The sequence below is a fragment of the Heliangelus exortis genome, chromosome 11, assembly GCF_036169615.1.
Source record: "Heliangelus exortis chromosome 11, bHelExo1.hap1, whole genome shotgun sequence".
Lineage (NCBI taxonomy): Eukaryota > Metazoa > Chordata > Aves > Apodiformes > Trochilidae > Heliangelus > Heliangelus exortis.
The window spans coordinates 10,362,640-10,381,130 of record NC_092432.1 but is presented as its reverse complement, the minus strand read 5'-3'; the positions used below and the strand labels follow the sequence as shown (position 1 = coordinate 10,381,130).

General features: G+C 37.7%; 2 protein-coding genes across 9 annotated transcripts in view; both read left to right on the top strand.

Moving 5' to 3' along the window:
- The window catches only part of TRPM7 (transient receptor potential cation channel subfamily M member 7), a 55,599-nt gene extending 45,395 nt beyond the window's left edge, over positions 1-10,204 (top strand). For 3 of the 4 annotated variants that reach the window (XM_071754442.1, XM_071754444.1, XM_071754443.1), the window contains 14 exons: positions 1,242-1,318; positions 2,121-2,180; positions 3,183-3,267; positions 3,651-3,721; positions 4,211-4,248; positions 4,959-4,984; positions 5,187-5,237; positions 5,327-5,392; positions 6,023-6,306; positions 6,621-6,703; positions 7,028-7,233; positions 7,803-7,854; positions 7,963-8,069; positions 8,526-10,204. In XM_071754442.1, coding sequence (XP_071610543.1) covers positions 1,242-1,318; positions 2,121-2,180; positions 3,183-3,267; positions 3,651-3,721; positions 4,211-4,248; positions 4,959-4,984; positions 5,187-5,237; positions 5,327-5,392; positions 6,023-6,306; positions 6,621-6,703; positions 7,028-7,233; positions 7,803-7,854; positions 7,963-8,069; positions 8,526-8,656 — 1,337 coding nt within the window. In that variant the 3' untranslated portion in view covers positions 8,657-10,204. Of the gene's footprint in view, positions 1-1,241; positions 1,319-2,120; positions 2,181-3,182; positions 3,268-3,650; positions 3,722-4,210; positions 4,249-4,433; positions 4,935-4,958; positions 4,985-5,186; positions 5,238-5,326; positions 5,393-6,022; positions 6,307-6,620; positions 6,704-7,027; positions 7,234-7,802; positions 7,855-7,962; positions 8,070-8,525 lie in introns of those variants that run through there. The other variant, XM_071754445.1, reaches the window with a different exon arrangement.
- Positions 10,205-10,208: 4 nt separating this feature from the next.
- On the top strand, positions 10,209-18,099 carry USP50 (ubiquitin specific peptidase 50). 5 transcript variants are annotated; one of them, XM_071754460.1, is made up of 8 exons: positions 10,209-10,309; positions 11,452-11,526; positions 13,669-13,875; positions 14,295-14,490; positions 15,141-15,335; positions 15,794-15,936; positions 17,011-17,143; positions 17,821-18,099. In XM_071754460.1, exons 3-8 carry the CDS (start codon positions 13,724-13,726, stop codon positions 18,001-18,003), a joined length of 1,002 nt encoding a protein of 333 aa, XP_071610561.1. In that variant the 5' UTR covers positions 10,209-10,309; positions 11,452-11,526; positions 13,669-13,723; the 3' UTR covers positions 18,004-18,099. The 5 variants fall into 5 exon arrangements, with proteins under 5 accessions (XP_071610561.1, XP_071610558.1, XP_071610557.1 ...); XM_071754457.1 differs by lacking the exons at positions 10,209-10,309; positions 11,452-11,526 and adding an exon at positions 12,609-12,742; XM_071754456.1 differs by lacking the exons at positions 10,209-10,309; positions 11,452-11,526 and adding an exon at positions 12,609-12,805.
- Positions 18,100-18,491: the final 392 nt, after the last annotated feature.

Sequence of the window (18,491 nt, the reverse complement as noted above, 5' to 3'; positions counted from 1 at the left end):
GGGATCCTCCTATACTATATTTCTAAACACTGTTAAGACTGGAATCTTCCACTGTTGCCTAGGTTAATGTATATTTTGGCAGTCATTTTGGAAGCTTCCAAAGTCCTGTTATTATATACAGCATTGTGCCCTCCCCTCAAGTTTTGCTCAAGAGTAAAAAGGTGCATGGTTTGGGTTAGTTTCCTACATATTTGAATGGTAAAACAGTGGCAGATTCATTACAAAACACAGGTGTGGGTTTACTAACTGATTTCTGTAAAGTAGATGATGCTTTAAGTATGCTTAGCATGTAGCAGAAGATCACAATTTGGAATTGTCAGGTCACCTGCAGAGCTTTTGTCACAGATGTCTTGGTGTTTTCCAAAGGTTTGCTGAGGATGTAAAAGTTGAAATCTTTAGACAAGAGATCTTTCCACTGCTGTGAAATTTAAAGTTCTAAGAAGCTGCCTACATGCACTTAGTGGCTTTAGATCTGTGTTACACATCTATGAACAAATAGCTAGTTAGTCTACAACTTCCTCGTGGTTTGAAAAAAGGAAAACTGTTACAATTCAGAAAACAAGAATGAACAGAAAAAGTGGACAGTGATTGTGTAACTTTCACCTAATCTTTAAATGTACTTCACAACTAATAACTTTGAATACTAACTATACTTATTTTACTGGAGACAATTTTTTAGTGTATGGTCCTCTGACACCTCTAGCTTTTAGAACATGCTCTTCATTCTTACTGCCAGTTTTATAAAATGTATGATACAGTGCAGCTTTCTATTGTGAATCCAACTATGTTTTCATTTGATATAAAGCTACACGCTTGGTAAAATTCTGAAAACCATTTCTTGCAACTGTGAGGATGGAGGGTATATTGTAAAAGCTACTTCAAGAAAACTGTCTGCTTTTCCTTCGCTTGTCGTAGTGACATAAAAATACTTTAATTTGGTCTGCTCTGTTCCTTTCACATCAGGAACATATGCTTGAGTAAAATTTCAGAATGTTAATTTCACTTTTTGAACTGTGGTAATCCATGCCTTAATGAAGGAAAAGCAATAGTTTCCTATTAATATTTAATTATATTGATTTCCACATTAGTTTGTTTGGAAAGTCTTCTCCAGTGCAAACAGGCTTACAGAGCTTAGATGATTTGTAACCCTTTGCTATGGTGATGCAAATTATTGGCATGGTCAGAAGGTTGGAGGATGCCTTTGATTTTTGAACACTCTTTTTCAATTCACTGTGTCGAAGGTCACAGAGACAGCATGGAGCTGCAGCGCTTTAAAGAGGCAGCAAGCAAAATAAAAGAAAAAAGTGCTGATCTTGAGGTAAGCGTGGAATGCTTTGTGAAATGTGTTAGTAGAGATAATTTTTTATACTTCACAATCTGTTTTGAAAAAGTGTAAGAGCAAATATAATCAAAGTACTTGCAAAATGCAGCCTGGAAGGAATGCGTACATGCTTTACGATACAGCAAGTACTATTGCTTCATAATGTGATACTAATTAAATATTAAACAAGATCTAAGGTTATGAAAGCTGAGATGACCACAACTATGAATTCACATAAAATTATGTATCCTATGATTATTGTCTAACAAAGTGTCTGACACTCATAAGTTTCAAGGTCCACATTTAGGAAGATTTCATGGATTTACGTGATATTTTGTAGAGCAGGATGTCAGTGTATGTGATTTTAAAAGTGACAAAAGTTGTTTATTGTGCTCCCAAGAAGAAAAGGCTTTTCTAATAAACTTATAATAAACTATGTATTATTTCTGTCTTACTCAAGAATAATAAAAAGAAGTAAGTGGAAAGTGATTTATCAAAGTGCTAATCAATAGTCCTTTGAGTGCTATAGGGTACCAAAAATTTTTGTTTCATCACTGGCTGTTAAATTAGTAAATACAAGCTAGCATTTGTAGTGATCCTTCATTCAGGGGAGAATCTGATTTGAGAATTGTATTATGACTTGTAATATCAATGTTTTGCTGAGCTATTCTGTCAGGACCTTCTGATAAGTATAATGTGTGACCAGAAAGCTTTTTGTTTGTGTGTATTTTTGCCATGGGTTTTTCGGTAGTAATGTATTCCATTTATGTTGTTTGTTGTTTTTTTTTTTTTTTCGTAGGAACAGCAGGAAGACTTCAAAAAAGCTATATTGGAGGGCATAGAGACAACCAGACTTCAAGTAAGTAAAGATGATTTTCATTTATTAGAGAGACTATATTCACCAGATACCAAATGTATTATGTACAGCAAAGACTAGAAACTCTGTTTTCTGATTCTATAAGTAAACTCTGGTCATGATTTAAAAAGCAATTAAAAAGTTGTTCTTTATGTATATATATGCAGTTTTACACACACAGACGTGTGCATGTGTAGGTAGATGTATCCACTGGACACACAAATGTACATGTAGGCTTGTGTGTGTGTTTTCAGGTGTGTTTTCCTTAAGAAGGAAGGGTGCAAAATGATGGTAAATAATTATGAAATGTTATAAATCTTGGAATCGAAAGCAATGCATAGTAATCCAGGTTGTAGGTTTTTGTTTTTTTTCATAAAAGTGTTCAATTTTTACACTTTACTGAGTGAGTGAGAAATGTTCTAGCCCTATGTCATTCCACATGTAGTTAAAGTTTGTGATGGAATTGCCTTTCTCCTTTTTTGCAAAAGAATTATTTTGTTGTCCAAAGCTGACCACCTCTGTAAGTATTAAAGAAGCATGTAATTATTGCTAAGGAATACATCCATGAGGAAATTCCATTAAGTAACTGTAGGTTTTCATGTGGCAAGATAACTTGAGCTTTTGTTCCTATTTTCAGTGGGTTGAAATAGAACTTTAGTTTCTGCCAGAGCCACATTCATGAATGAGAATTGATAGTTAACAAAGGCATGTGATGGAATAGCTGATCTAGGTGCTTGTGGGGTTGGTGTAACATACATTTCTGTAATTGCATCCTGTTGTAACACTGCCTTTTAAAGAGCTCTTTCAGTATGGGTCAGTAGTCTTAATGTGGACATGAAAATGTTAGACCTGATGGTTATGGTAAAGAACATTTTAACTGCATTGTGCACTCACTTTTATATTTTTATCCAGCAAGGTGCTTGAGGTGCATCATGAAGGGGTTGGTTTTACTTTTTTTAAAATAATGAATATGCTGACTCGTGATTTATTTCTTTTTTTCTGTAGGGTCTTCACACTGACTCTGGTCTAAGACAATCTAGGTCTTGTGGTGGGTTTACTGATCCTCTGGCAGTTGTCCATACAGAACAATGTAAGTGCATTTTGGTCTTTCAAGTGACCTAATTTTGTCTCTAAATTTTGTTGACAATGCATATTCTTAGAAGATACAAAGGAAACACAGAACATTAAAGCATCTTGAAATATTTTCTTAATAGATGCTATTTGAATCTGCTCCCATGTCTGGTCGTGTCTTGTCATACCAGCTTAGTTCTGTTACTTTGTATTTGTCACAAACAGAGTCATAAAAAGCTGAGTGATCTAGTTAGGACTGCTGGAAAATTTGTAAAGATCAGATAGTCATGGATCAGGTTTTTTTACTAAGAGCCACACTAAGCTGTTGAGTTGCCCACTCTTATTAGGTGACAATGACACAGTGCTGTTCTGTGTCTGCTTATGAATCTCTTTCATTCATAGTGTACAGCAAGAGCAGAAGAGCATCATGTGAAGACCCTCAGCAGGTGGACTCTAAAGCAGCATTACTGACGGTTTGTGTCCTCTTTTTTTTTTCCTTGCTGTTCAGCAGAACTAGAAACTAAACAAATAAGGGAGAAGAAGCAGATTGTTTAAAGAATAATACTGATTTGTGGGTCATATGTTCAAGGAGGCAACAGAAGACCTGTTTTGACTCAGACAAGTTGTGCATGTCCTTTGCTACATATTGTGCCTATTCTCACTATTAGAACATATGCTGCTTCCTGTTAGTGGAAAAAACACCACCTTTTTCTTAAAATAATTATATAATCCATAAAGCAGTAGTGAATGTACAGCCTTATCCATTCGTTTAACTGCAGTTACCATTCATCAGTTGTATTTGAGTCTGTCCATTCAATTGCAGTTCAGCAGGGCTTGGTGAAATATTTTTGATGTACAGGTTGTACTGCAAGATCTTAAAACACTGCCATCTCCACCTCCAATTTAGTATGTTTTTCTTTCAAAACTGAAATCTTTGTTTTTCTCTTTGCTTTGATTTAAAGGATTGGTTACAAGGTAGACCTTCAAGTAGCAGTCAAATGTAAGTAAGATTTCTACAAACAGAGCAGCTTTATTACTGTGTATTTTATTTGTTTTTCTTTTTGATTTTTTTAAATTTTATTGTTGTCTTTGGCTATAGTGGTATTCTGTTGCACTCAGTGAAAAAAAAGGTTTAAGGGTTTTTCTAATAAATAACTGAATGTGTTCACTGGAATTCTTTGACAGGTTCCATTTAGATTAATGGGGTCACATGTCAGAGGGCCAAACATGCCCTTAAATGAAAAGTACTGTGTTGACACTTGTTAAGGAGTCAGCTTCCTGGTAAAGGTCTTTACTCAACCTTTCAAACTGTAAACCTTGTCTGAAATTGTGCAGTCATTGCTCTTGTTAACAATTATCCCCTGAGTTAACTGTTAAAGCCATTACCTTATTCATCTGATAACGGAGGGGTAAGCTGCTGTGAACAAGTTTTAATTACAGCACCTCTGTGGGAATGAGCTCTTGTGATGCAAACTTTGCATAATTTTGTGCGTGACTTGGTGGTATTTAAAGTGTAGCTCTAAAAGCATGAGATTACTTAACAGCCTTCCATTGCTGTTTTGTAATTAAGAAGCCTGTACTGCCCTTGAAAAGTAGGATAAAAGCAGTACTGTGAAGTTAACAAGGTGACCTAGGAGGATGTGTCAGAATCAGTTAACAGAAAATAAGTTTTTAAGAAGCAATGATTGTTGTTTTTGTGGCATTTCACAGGCCACCTGAAGAAGATGCATTGAATGGTAAGTTTTAAAAATTTTTTTTCATCCTCCCCCCCAGGTATTGAAGAGCTAAGTGTGATACTTAGTTTTCTGCACATTAAATCTTTTTTCAAACTATAGTTGCTTGGCAAGTTTTAGCATTTGATAGTTTACAGAACAATATAGGTACTAGGCAATATCTCTTTTCTCATTATTTAATGTTATTTTATTTTAAAAATCTCAGGTATTGCTTCTCCCTTCAAGCCTATCATGGATATCAATTACTATTACTCAGGTCAGTCTCTATTAGGAGGTAATGTTTGTATTCTTAATGACAGTTATTACATCCTGAAACTTTTAACAAATGCTGTAATTTTTCTCTAGCTGTAGAAAGAAATAACTTGATGAGATTGTCACAGAGCATTCCATTCACTCCTGTGCCTCCAAGAGGTAAGAATTTTACTTCCTATTGCTGGTTCACTGGGGTATTTTGGGGAAGAAAATAGAAGTAAACCCTGTACAGATTCCTTCTAATATGAAATGATGAAGCCAAATTTCACACTTAGAGCAAGAATGAAACTGAAGTTTTGGTAAACTAAAAGAAGTCTAGTATCTGTCTTACAACACCCAGAAATATAAGTGAGTGTGGCAGACACCTTTTCTAGGGCATTTCACTTGATTATGAAATCCAGGTGTAAATACAGGCGTCCTCAGAAATCGTAATAGAGTGATGACAGTGTTATACTAAAACTTTTTATAACAGATTATTCTGGAAGGATCTCTTGAAGTTGTCTTGAGTCATGTAAAGTATAAACATTTATTTAGTGCTCTTAATACTGGTTTAGTAGTGTCATTAATACTTCTAATTAGGAAAACAGCTGCTCTGCTACTTTGCTGCTATAGGAAAGAGGTTGGAGAGGCATTTTCCCACTGGAAGGATTAAAATTTTTTGTTAATTAGGGATGTTATTAACAACTGGATATTGCAGCATGTGGAAATCTAAGAAACTGGAGGTTTTCAGTGCTTCTAGTCTTAAATTTGGAAAATTAAATACTTGTTACTTTTTGTGTTGTAACTTAGGTGAACCAGTCACTGTGTATCGCCTTGAAGAAAGTTCTCCAAGCATCCTGAACAACAGCATGTCTTCCTGGTCACAGCTGGGACTCTGTGCTAAAATTGAGTTTTTAAGTAAAGAGGAGATGGGAGGAGGTTTACGTCGAGCTCTTAAAGTAGTATGCACATGGTCAGAATACGATATCCTGAAATCAGGACATCTTTATATCATCAAGTCTTTTCTTCCTGAAGTTGTGAATACTTGGTCAAGCATATATAAAGAAGATACAGTGTTACACTTGTGTTTGAGAGTAAGTTTTACCCATGTCAATTTCCAAACGTAGACAGGCACAGTATCTTAAATTGGTCACACTCCCCCTAAGAACTAATACATACTTATTAAAAAGACATTAGTCAGGGGCTTTAGATGAGCTAAAGAGTTAAAAACTCTGCTTCAATGTGGTTTACACAAAGAGCTCAAGCTCCTAAAAGGTAGACATAATTCAAGAAGCAAGTAAGTTGTTACACTGTCCAGGGGGAGTAGACACTGTTCCTGCTGCCTTTTTTGCTCCTTAATGTTCCTTATCATAAAACACAGCTAATGAAATGTGGCTTTGAATTGTAGGAAATTCAACAGCAGAGGGCTGCTCAGAAGCTCACCTTTGCTTTCAATCAAATGAAGCCCAAATCCATCCCATACTCTCCACGGTGGGTGTTTCTGAACTTCCATTATGTTGCATGCTCTTGACATAGGTAATGCCTATAGAGTTGTTAACAGGTGGATCAAATATATTAAGATAGTGATATATGAACACCCATCTCTCAGAGCAATTGGTCTCAATGTGTTAGACAGAATTATCCTTGGCAATATTTTCTGTTGTTCTTTTTGCACAGATTCTGGCCTAGTGTGATAATATAAATGTGTGTGATATTTTTTGATTGAATTCTTAGTAAGTCAAATAAAAATCTGGTAGTAATGAAATATTTGCCATATATATTGGAAAGATGTTCATTGAGGGTGCTCTTCATTAGGTTCCTGGAAGTTTTCCTGTTATATTGCCACTCTGCTGGCCAGTGGTTTGCAGTTGAGGAGTGCATGACTGGAGAGTTTAGAAAATACAACAACAATAATGGTGATGAAATAATTCCAACTAACATGCTAGAGGAGGTTATGCTGGCTTTCAGCCATTGGACATATGAATATACCAGAGGAGAACTGCTGGTACTAGATCTGCAAGGTAATGTCTTTATTTTGCAGCATACATGGGATTTTTTTTTTCTTTGTGGTGAAAGTGTTTTATTAAGAATTTGAATGCCTGTAATAAGTAAAAAGGATTATTTAGTGCATCTTGAATCTATGGTGGTCTTGTTTAATATGGCAGTAAATCTTACAACCATACAGGTAATATAACCTGTATTTTTTCCTAACAATGTGCACCATTAAAAAATCCTATTTTTTGGCACAATTGTGTAGTGCCAGTATGGTAAACTGGATTTATCCTGAATTATGGGCCAGTTATTCTGCCTGCGAGAACTATATCAAAACTTCTCTCTTTCAGGTGAAACATAAAGTTAGGAATTGCAGGCAGATGTCAAAAAAGGTGGGAGAAATCCTAGAAGTAGAGGTGCTTGTTCAGGTGCAATTTTTGTAAGAGTATCACATATAGTTTGATTTTTCTTCTTTATTTTTTCTGCTTTTGTTCTTGGGGAAGCTGAGAAGTCATAGCTTAGGATAGCAAGGATTTTCAATAATAATGCATTTATGTAATGTATCAGATGTAACTTTTTCTTCATGTGCTGTCTGAAGGTGTTGGAGAAAATTTGACAGATCCCTCCGTGATAAAAGCTGGAGAAAAAAGGTAAGCCCACAGAAGGGTTTAAGGAAAACTATTACAAAATTTTTACCAGAGAGCTATGTATGCATATGACAACATGTGACTAATGTTTATGTGTGCTTTATATCTAAGGTCATACGATATGGTGTTTGGCCCAGCCAATCTGGGAGAGGATGCAATCAAAAACTTCAGAGCAAAGCATCACTGTAATTCCTGCTGCAGGAAGCTGAAACTTCCTGGTAGGTACCTGCACTACACTCATCTCAAACCTTGGAATTGTTTCTTTGTATCAGGCTTTTAGACTCGAGGAGAACCATAGGAACTTGCATGATTCCTGACTGTTTCACATCTCTCTTCCAGGTTTTTTTCTTGCATGAAGAGAGAGAATTTGTTTTAAATTTGAGTTGTAAACTCTTGCATTATCAAAACACATCATGGAGGGATCTGATTTCCATGGAAAAGTTATCTCAATATTTACTATAGTGTCTATAAATAAAATAATTCTCAAGTTTCCATCGCTTTTTAAACCAGAGCTTTAGACTTCTAAAGACATGTGTGATAAAACCTCAGTATGCAACAGTGCATATTGAGGAATTCTTTAGGCACCTGTGCATTCCTGAGTCTTTGAAAGACTTCATGCCCTATTGATTCTGTTAGTAAATAGTAATCAATGTGACTTCATTTTGTTTGTGCAGATCTGAAGAGGAATGATTACACACCTGACAAGATCATATTTCCTCAGGATGATTCCCCTGAACTGACAATTCAGCCTGGAAGCTGCACCAAAGAATCAGATTCAGCTCATTCTATTCGTCTGATGCTCTAATGATGTGACCAAATCAGTGGCTTCATCCAAACCTAATGAAACATCACAGAGTTGTCATTTACCTTTCCTTCACTGATTAAAAGAAAGATTTGTCAAAACAAGCATCACTGTCTTACAAGTGGAATTTTGGCTGGTCCATAATCTAAGGACCTAACAACTTGTGATAACCACCTACAGAGAACAGCTTGGCAGCTCATCATTTTAAAGGTTGAATAATGACAAATATTTAAGATATGTTTTTAAAGGGGCTTTTTAGCAGAAGGTATTATGGATTTTGGTTTGTGTTGTGGTTTTTGTTGGTTGATTTTTGTTTGTGGTTTGTTTTATTTGTTGCGGATTTTTGCTTGGTTGGTTGATTGGTGGAGGATTTTCTCTCTGTAGTTCTGTGGTGTGCAATATGCCTTCAACCAAAAGGATTCTGGTAGTTGATGTCTTAAGGTAAAGCATTTGTCTCTTGGCAGCTGTCTTCCTGTCAGCAAAAGGCAAGAAAGCACCTACCTCTGTAATGCCAGAGCATTCTTTGAGTGATTTTAGAAGTATTACACTCTTGTTTTTTCACCAGATATCTTTTAATCTGGCCTTTTGAAGAGGACAGAGCCAAGTGAGGTGTGAATAATGATGTCAGTAGGCTGAGGCTGAAGGTAGGAACTTAATAACTTGATCTGTTCCCATGGAGAGAGAATGTCTCTTGAATCAGGATTCAGCTTCATGGCTGTGAAGTAGGTTTGTTTTTTGGTTTTGTTTTTCCTTTTTTGTTTGTTTTGTTTGTTGTTTTTTTTTCTTTGTTTTGTTTGTGGAATAGAGCCCTAATTGTGCATAATGAAATTTTTTGTTTTATACATTTCAATTTTATCAAGTCACCATCATATAGTAACAAAGCCATGATAGACTGGTATAATCATATTTAATAGAAGAAATAGTATGTGCTGGTCCAAACAATGCCTTGTAAGAACACAAGTTGGAAGTGCTTTTCCTCGTATGTAGTGACTGCTTCAGAACCTATGCCTTCCAAAGATCTTGTAAAACCAGTATATCAAACTGAATGTACACATAACTTTTTAAAATGTATTTAAAATTGTGTAGAAAACATCTTTAATGTTATGTTGTTTGTGGTACTTATTTAAGAGAGACTAGGGTTGGATTAGCATTATGTAAAGTACGGGAGATTGCAATGCACCTTCATGCCAATAAAATGTAATTTAACTGTCCCAAATATTGTTGAAAACTCAGCAAGAAAAAAAACTGTTGTCCAACTGAAGTTTCATGCTGCGATGTTGGGTTTTGTGGTTTTTTTTTTGTTTTGTTTTTTTGTTACATAGGTACTAATTTGTAATTTTTAATTAAAAGGGCCACATATAGCTCTATAAATTTTTTATTCAGTAGTGTATCTTATAGATACAGACCTAAGGCACGAACACAATAGCTGTTTAAATGGTGGTTTATGTTTGACGGGGAAAGGTAAAATGTTATAAGGCTATAATACTGTATACATTTTGTATATCATTAAATCTTTAAAGAATCTAAAATAAATTTATTCTTGTTTACAGACTTCTGCTGTTGTTCTTTGTCTGAAAGGTTATTTGAGTGGATTTATGTAGCTGTGCAGACAAGTAGAATTTGCCATGCTGGATCAGAGCAGTTGCCACCTTTGAGGTATCTGAGGTTTGAGTAACACCAGGAACCGGGGGCGGGGGGTGAGTGAAAACTCTCTTAGTAGACAGAATATATGTAATGGGGTTAATGAGTAAGACAAAAATATCTTAAAGTTCTACAGTGGTTTTTTTTGAACCGGGAGCTGCTTCATGAGAGCTGCCTGACTGCATCCCCTTCTGTTGCTGTGGGGTAATGGGCAGTTATTCAAGATGAACTCAAAGATTTTTTAATGCTTTGTGTATCTTTAGCCAACTAAGGGCGGGAGTCTTTGAGTGAGGGTGGCTCTTCAAATCCAGAAGGACTCCTAGAGAAATGTTATAAAAAATGTCACCAAATTCAGTATATTAAATAAGAAAATTATTTGGGGAAAGTTGTAAATAAAAGTTGGGAACCTTTATATTTCCTGAAAATCACTTAGCAACACACAATTTTTTTTGCAATCATGATACCCATCTTCAGTAGTTTTACCTGTGACTCATTTCTTAACAAAATAAACAGATGTGGCTTTTGTGTGATGTGGTGGTGGTGGGGAGAGTTCCCTCTGCTCAGAGTGGCAGTGATTAGGGCCTGTACCCTTTTCAAGACCCAAAAGGACAAATTGCTGTGGGGAATGTTTGTAAGACCTGGAGTGGTTGACACTGTACATAAGTCTGTACATCTTCGTGGCCTGAGTGCTGGCTTACTCTGTGAGAGTTAGAGTTACATGAGAAGCCAAAATTGTCCAAATTGAGAGGGGCTGAAATTACAACTTTCACAAATTATCTTCTTCACACCAGCAGGAAAACAACCCAAAAAACCCAACCAACTTGAAGAGGTAGTAAGACCTTGTAAGAATGTCATATCCTATCCATGTCAGGCTGTAGGAACATTTACCCCATAGAATTTAATGTGGTTGAGAACATGAAGCAATGAAGTGTCACTCCCCTCCTGAAGCCTCATCACTTGAAGTGCTCTATGAATAGATATGAATAGAGTAGTTGTGATTATTTAGCTTTTAAACTTTCTTCAGCTTACTGAACATGAGGGAAATAGAAGCAGTGCTGGAAGTTCTGTTAACTTTCCAAAACCAAAATATGAGCATAGCTTGTTGAAGCCTAATTTTAAAGTACAGGAATACTAATTTAAACCTTCTCTATTTCTAGTAAAAAGCTGAAATGCTTCATTGAATTTCCTTCTAAAAGGTTATTTAAAGAATATCTCTCACAAAGGGAAAATAGGTAAGCTACATTGTTTTCCTTGACAGATATTTTTGTTCCCTATCATCGTCCTCAGGATATTTTCATTAGAAGAAAAATTATTGAACAACAGATTAAACAGAGTATTATGTACTTACAGAGTAGTGTTGATTGCTTATGTAAATTCTGTTTCAAAATGCACTTTAGTTTCCTCCTACATCAGTATTTCTTTTTGCAAAAAACTCAAATGCATGAATGTTTAACCTTTTGATTAATCCAGCAACTTTAGCATTGTGGACTGCTTTCTTCCAGTATTTTGGTGATGAAACAGAGAAAACCAATCCCAAACATGAACACGTGGTGGCAAAATAGGCAAAGGTAGATGTGCAGGGGAGCTGCTTTTCTAGATGCTGCTCAGCAGCCATGTGACAAATGTATGAATATAGTTACATATTCTTCAGGCATTTGTACACATTTGTTAAATTTAAAGTTTAACCCACAGGATTATAATTAAAGCATTTGGAACTCTTGGTAAAGTACATTACAAGATCACAGTTCCACTTAAAAAAATGTTGCAGATTGGATTTTTAATAGTATGTTTGTGTTGGTTTTATATCTTGGTTTGCAGATATACATTTGGGAGATTAATAGCAGTGGTAGCAGATAAACCATCCCAACATCCTCTGTATGAAGCTTAATAGGTGAGGTAACTAAGAATTTTCTAATGGCTTCTTGAGCCTTTTCTGTGGGTACTTGTTACTTCCCAAAGTGGATATAGTAGGGAAAATTTACTGTTCATCACTGGTGTATGAAATGCAGGGCTGTCTCTTTAGCTAAATAAAAAGACACATTCTCTGCCACTACCATTTTTGCCCAGGAAAACTTCCTAAGCACCACTAAACTAATTCAGCCTGGTTTTGAGGTAGTTATGCTTTTTAAGGGTCAATACCTCAGCCAGAGCTGCCCTTGCATCAGAGCAAGGCAATAATAAATACTGGAACAGGCTTAAGCAAACATGAATAATTGCTCTGCCCAGTGCAATTGGTGGGTGCCTGTCTCTTCCCAAGGTTTTGGTGGCATCTAGGAAGGAGAGAGGCAGGTCAGGCCAGGCATGTTCCCCCAGGGAGAACCATAGAACAATGGCATCACAAAGCCTCGTGGCAGGGGAGCCCAGAACTGGGACCAGTCATGCCATGGAACTGGATGGAAGAGGTGATTTCATGCCCAATGGTCTCAGCATGTTTTGTCATCCGAGCTGGTATTCCTTGGAGATGGCTATAAAAGATGGATTTAAGTCTTTTCAGAGGAAGCTGGTCTATAGGTAGAGCTGCTGAGAAATTTTGGGTCTGCTGTTAGGGAAATTTGGAAGGAAACAGCTTTGTAGTTGTTTTGTAGCTATTAGATGATAGAAAACGACTGTTGGCCTGGGAGATCTCCAGAAATGGGAACCTGGACATCTGTTGTGATAAAGGGAAAGAAATGGCTTCTCCTGTTCTACAAAGATAGTTGAGATTTTTAGAATTTTCTCTCCTTCTGCATCAGACTCAACCAGTGGCCTTTAAAAGTTCAAGGCATCATCAGTGATGGGTTGTGCAGGGTCTGTGTTCAGACCTCTCTTCTGCCTAATTGGGGATGGTGACAGTGTGGTCTAGGGCAGGTGTATGCAGCAAGAAAACAAACCTACCCAAATTTACTCAATGTGAATTTAGAATTAATTAAGTATTACTCAGTGGCTCATGGAAAAAGTAAATAGCAACTTGTTTACAGCAGCATCTGGACTGCAAACTGTGCTTTTAAGAGAATAGATAAGTACCAGGACACTGAGAAAATAAAATACAATATGCATTCTGTTGGGAGAAATGCTTGAGAGCTATTTATAGTTGGTTATAGTTTTTGAGTAATGGTGTATGGAATCAAAGACGGTGGAATTTTAGCAATAACTCTAAACAACATCTAAAGGTATTTAGAAAATACCTTTTAATGTTGTCTCACTGTACTGGGAAGAGCTTAGTGTGGGAGATGGTCTTTATTAGCTTAATGGAAGTAAATGTGAACGTGACATACAAGGAAGATCCTGAAACAGCATGAAATTTCCTCTCAAGACAATGCCCCTTGCTGAAAAACAATACAAAAAGTACTGTAGCATTTTAGATTCAAGCTGTTTTGGGGTTTTTTTCCTGGTAGGTGGAAGTATGATTCTGATTGCTTGAACAGTGTGCAGTATTCCTGGGAGGAACTGATGGAGGCGACGAACAGGCGGTGCCCAGGGCTCTCTGGCCTGAGGAATCTTGGCAACACCTGCTACATGAATGCAATTTTGCAGTGCCTCTGCAGTGTGCCACCTCTCATGGAGTATTTCCTCTCAGGAAAGTACAAAACAGCCCTACACATGTAAGTCAGTTTATTTGCACTACTGATATTTTTCTGCCTGGTGCTGCCGTTTTTCTTCCAAAAAATCCATGTTGCTGTGAGAGGGTCTGAGCAGCTGCCTGCCAGCTCCCCAGCCAGTTCTGGTCAAACTGGCCACAAGTTGATTTTCTTCCCCTTCCTCTGAGACCCTGAATTATTTTTTTGCTGGATAACTTAAACATTGTACTACTTTCTGTTATTTTGTGGGTAATACCAGTTGCTGTCATTGTTGTCTCCATGATTCCTGCTACTTTCTAGTATCTGCAGAGTCCCTCACACCAAATGACAGAATGTCAGAGCCATACTGTACCTGTGGGTGTTTTCTAAGTTCATGTATTATGCTCCGATTTGAAGGGAGAGCCATCATCTTTTTGTACTGAAACTTGTTTATTTTTCACAAGGGAGAATGCTGAGTCTGCAACTGCCTTTGGCTGTTTGATGAGTGATATGTGGCTGGGAGAATCTGACTTGGTTTCCCCAGTGAATTTTTATTCAGCCCTGAGGAAGCAGTACCCAATTTTTAGCGAAGGAATTCAGCAGGATGCACAGGAGTTTCTGATCTGTGTGTTGAATGGGCTCCATGAGGCTCTCAAGAAGGTAAGAGCCCAACTGAGGTGTACTGGGGATCAAAATAATTTCTGCTTTGCAAGTCGTGATTCAGTGTAATCTGAGGCCTGTCCTCCTCTTCCAAGCCATGTGATGTAGATGCAAAGAGTTGTCATTTTCTTCCTTTGTTTTATATCCACATGCACACAGTAATTTGTTTGCTTCTTGTGTAATGCTACATAAATTGCAGCCCTCATCCAAATGATAATACTCTCTGTAGCTCAGTTATCCTCCCTTCTCCCTCTCCTTGCTCCTTCTGTGCTTTATATTCTTCCACTTTTTCATCTGCCTGAAATCTTAATGTCTGCTATGCCTCTGGGTCTGCCTTTCTCTTCTTTGGATCTACTGATAAGGAGCTTGTCTAGCAAGTGTATCAATCCCATCTAATGTCCAGAATATTATATTAATTTTTGCTTAATTTCTCTCAGATGAGGATTGTATGTATGTATGAATGTATGTATGAAACCTGAAGCAAAGTACTGGCATTTGAGAGCCAAGCTCTGTGACAAGACTGACTACCAGCCTACCCAGGCAGTGGGCAGCAACCATGAACACCCAGTGAGGGCACTTCCAAAGCAGTCAAATAGTCAATTACCTATATTTCATTGATTTTTTTTTTTTTTTTTTTTCCTTCTGTACAGTCAAGCAAGAGATGCATAAAAGATGCAAAAGCAAGCCGAGAGGGTGTCAGTGAAACATCTATTATCACACAGCTGTTTGAGGGACAGCTCAGTTACGACATCACATGTCTGGAATGCAGGGCCACCACCAACAGGCCCGAGAGCTTTACTGTTCTCTCCCTGCCCATTGCTTCCAAGACATCGTGCTCTCTGCAGGTACAGCTTCCAATATATTCCCACTGCTTTCTGTTTTACGTGGGAGTAGGTGGCTTAGATTAATGGGTTATTAAAAAGATGCAGTTTTTTAGTTATGTTGGTTTCATGGCCACTAATGGATAGTCTTTGAGCTGGTCCTAAGAGAAGGTGGGGTTTCTGTACTGGTCTCTGGACTGCAGAGGCTGGTAAGGTGATGGGAACAATGCTCTCAGGAGCATTGGGATGAAAGATATTAAGATTGATCAATAACAACCATGAGGGTTTCTTTGACTCGTCAAAATACTTCCCTGTTTTTGGGGAAAAAAGGAAGCCAGTGTTGGCTGCTGTCTGTTCCAAGTCTGTTTGTAATGTCAGCCTTGCTACATCTGAAAGTACAGTGAACCCATCTCTTACCTTGCTTTAGGATCTGCAGGGAGGGAGATCTGTTTGATCAAATGATTTTTTATTGTCTTTGACAGGATTGTCTCAAGTGCTTCTTTCAGCAAGACACACTGACTCACAACAACCAAATCCACTGTTCCTGCTGTGGAAGTAAACGAGATGCTGCAGTCAAGGGCACCATCACTAAGGCACCGCAGATCATTATCTTTCACCTAAAGAGGTACAGTCTATATAGGCCAGAATGTGGCTGTTTCCTGGGATTTATGAGACATGAACAACAGTCACTTGCACTTGTATAAAAGGGGAAAAAAAAAAAAAATCACTGCAAATGGGTGTTTGTAATACTTTTGGTACCTGGGAGCTAAATGGGCAGTTACAGAAATAGACCTATCAAAACATACAAGCTGCATTCCTGAAATCTCAGACATGTTCTGCTGTGCTCTACACTGCAGTCCACCAAATGTTGCTCAGTTTGGGATCTCTTCTCCAAAAGGAAAAAAAAACTCCAGCAAGGAGTGTCTGAGTATAGATTAGTACAGCAGTTCATATCATCAGTTCGGGTGGCAAGTGGGAGAGCTTGTGACTGGAGTTGTGAAACAGGGCATTTTGCTGCTCACCATAGCAGCTGACACTGAATTTTTTTATCCCTTAATTCAATCAGGTCTAAGCACCTGAGTCTACTGAACAGAGCAGTCCATCAGTCTAAGAGCCCCTGACTAGCACACTCTACTAGGCATGCATGGCCAGATGATAAATTTATGCTTAATAATTTATTCTTAACAATTTTCCATCTATAAAGAGAATTATTCTGGGATATTAGGTTTCAACATAAACTACATTTATGTAGAGTTATTATTTAACTTCCTGTTCAGCATCTGCTTTTCTTGACAGGTTCAGATGAGCTGCAGCCCTTGGACATTTTATACAAGTTTAAAAGTACAGTGTGGTAGTACAGGGGAAAGAGGATGGGGAACCTGGAATGAAAGAAGAGCTGAGAACAGTGCAGTCAAACACATTTAAGACACAGTGATAGTGATGCAGAGATCTGACTTCTGCTCTTTCTGATAAATGTAAAGATCAGGAAATAAGATTTCTGCTCTTCTTGCTGGACATCTCTTGTGGGTTTTGTGCATTTTCTGTCAATCTACAGTAGTACTCAACATTGATACAGACCTTTCAACGTTCTGGGTAGACATTCATTGTTTTTCCCTACCCCTAGAAGTCAGTTAAGCAACCACAGCAACAGAAGAAGGCAGCTGAGTGTTATTTTAAATAGTTCAAAATTTTGTTTCAGGTTTGCATGGCAAGGCAAGCAGAAAAGGAAACTCTCAACCACCATCAGCTACCCGCTCGGCAACCTGGATCTCTCCCCTTACAGTTCCCCACTTCTCTGCAAGGATGCAGACTACAGTCTGTCAGCTGTAGTGGTGAGCTTTGCCTTCCCTGCTTGTGTCTGTAATGCCCTGCCTCAGGGAGCAGATGAAGCCTGTGTTCATTTGTGCTTAAATATGATAGTTAGAGCTTGCAAAGGAACTTTGTTCCCCTTTGTTTCACTAAAAATGGACCAGTAACAGGTTTTTATATATGTATATGCACACACATACTGTATATGTTTGTTTTACTTACTGTGAACATAATCCAGTAACAGTATGTAACGAGACAGGTCACTTTCTCTCCTTTCCTCCACATCCCAGTTCTAAACAGTGTGTACTCCTGCCACATGATGCCTGGCTGGAGCCTCCTCAGACTTTTCAGCATAAACTCACAAGCTGATCCTGCATGAATCCTGTCTATAAATAAGGACTAAAAGGTCTCTTTTTCCATCACTAACTGCTGGAGACACTTATAGTGACCCCTGCTAGGGCTAATCAGCTGGGTTGCAAATTTAATCTTGCAAAATAGAGAAACATAACCATTATCTATTTGCTTGGTTTTAAATAGTTTATTTAAAATAATATTCCTCACTGTAAGCCAGAGGAAGCTAGAATCTTCTCTCCCCTCTTCTCCAAGTGAAAAAAAACAAACAAAAAAAAAGATTGCCAGTTCCTAGCTTTGCCTGTAAGAAGGAGTAAGCCTTCTGTTTTAACAGACTGTGTTGTTACAGAACCACTCTGGTTTTCTGGATGATGGCCACTACACAGCTTTCTGCAAGCACTCGATCACCCAGAACTGGTACAGCTTTGATGATGATCACATCACCAAGATTCCCAATTCCTCAGTGCAGAGTGACACAGCTTATCTCCTGTTCTACACCTGCAGGCCTTCTCTGCACCCATTAAATATTTGATAGCCATGGAAAACAGTGAGTAGGCCAGCAAGTAGGATTCATTGGCAGAGTTAGCCAAGTTCTGTTTCATTAATAAACTGCAGCATTTGCAATACATGATCATCTGTCCTGGTCTTTCAGGAGGTAATTTCTAGTGAGAAGACTTTTACAGCTTCTGAGCCTGGTAAGGAATGTGTATCCTCTTCATTTGTACAAAGTCTAATGGTTTTCTGTGACAAACCTCATGCATTCCTTGAAAGAACATAAATACTGAGTGTGTATATGCACTTACCTGAAAATTCCTGCTTTTCTCTGTTCATTCAGTATATGCTGTTGTTTTAAGATGCTTTTCAGAAACTGGCACTAGGGTACAAAGGTGAAACTAAGACCAAACTATGAGAGGTTTCAGAAGAGAGCAGAGGATGAAGTGACTGTTAATGTACTTGAAAGAAAAAGGCATTATTTTAGTAATGTCATTTTTGTACCTCTAGCACTGCAAATTTGATTGC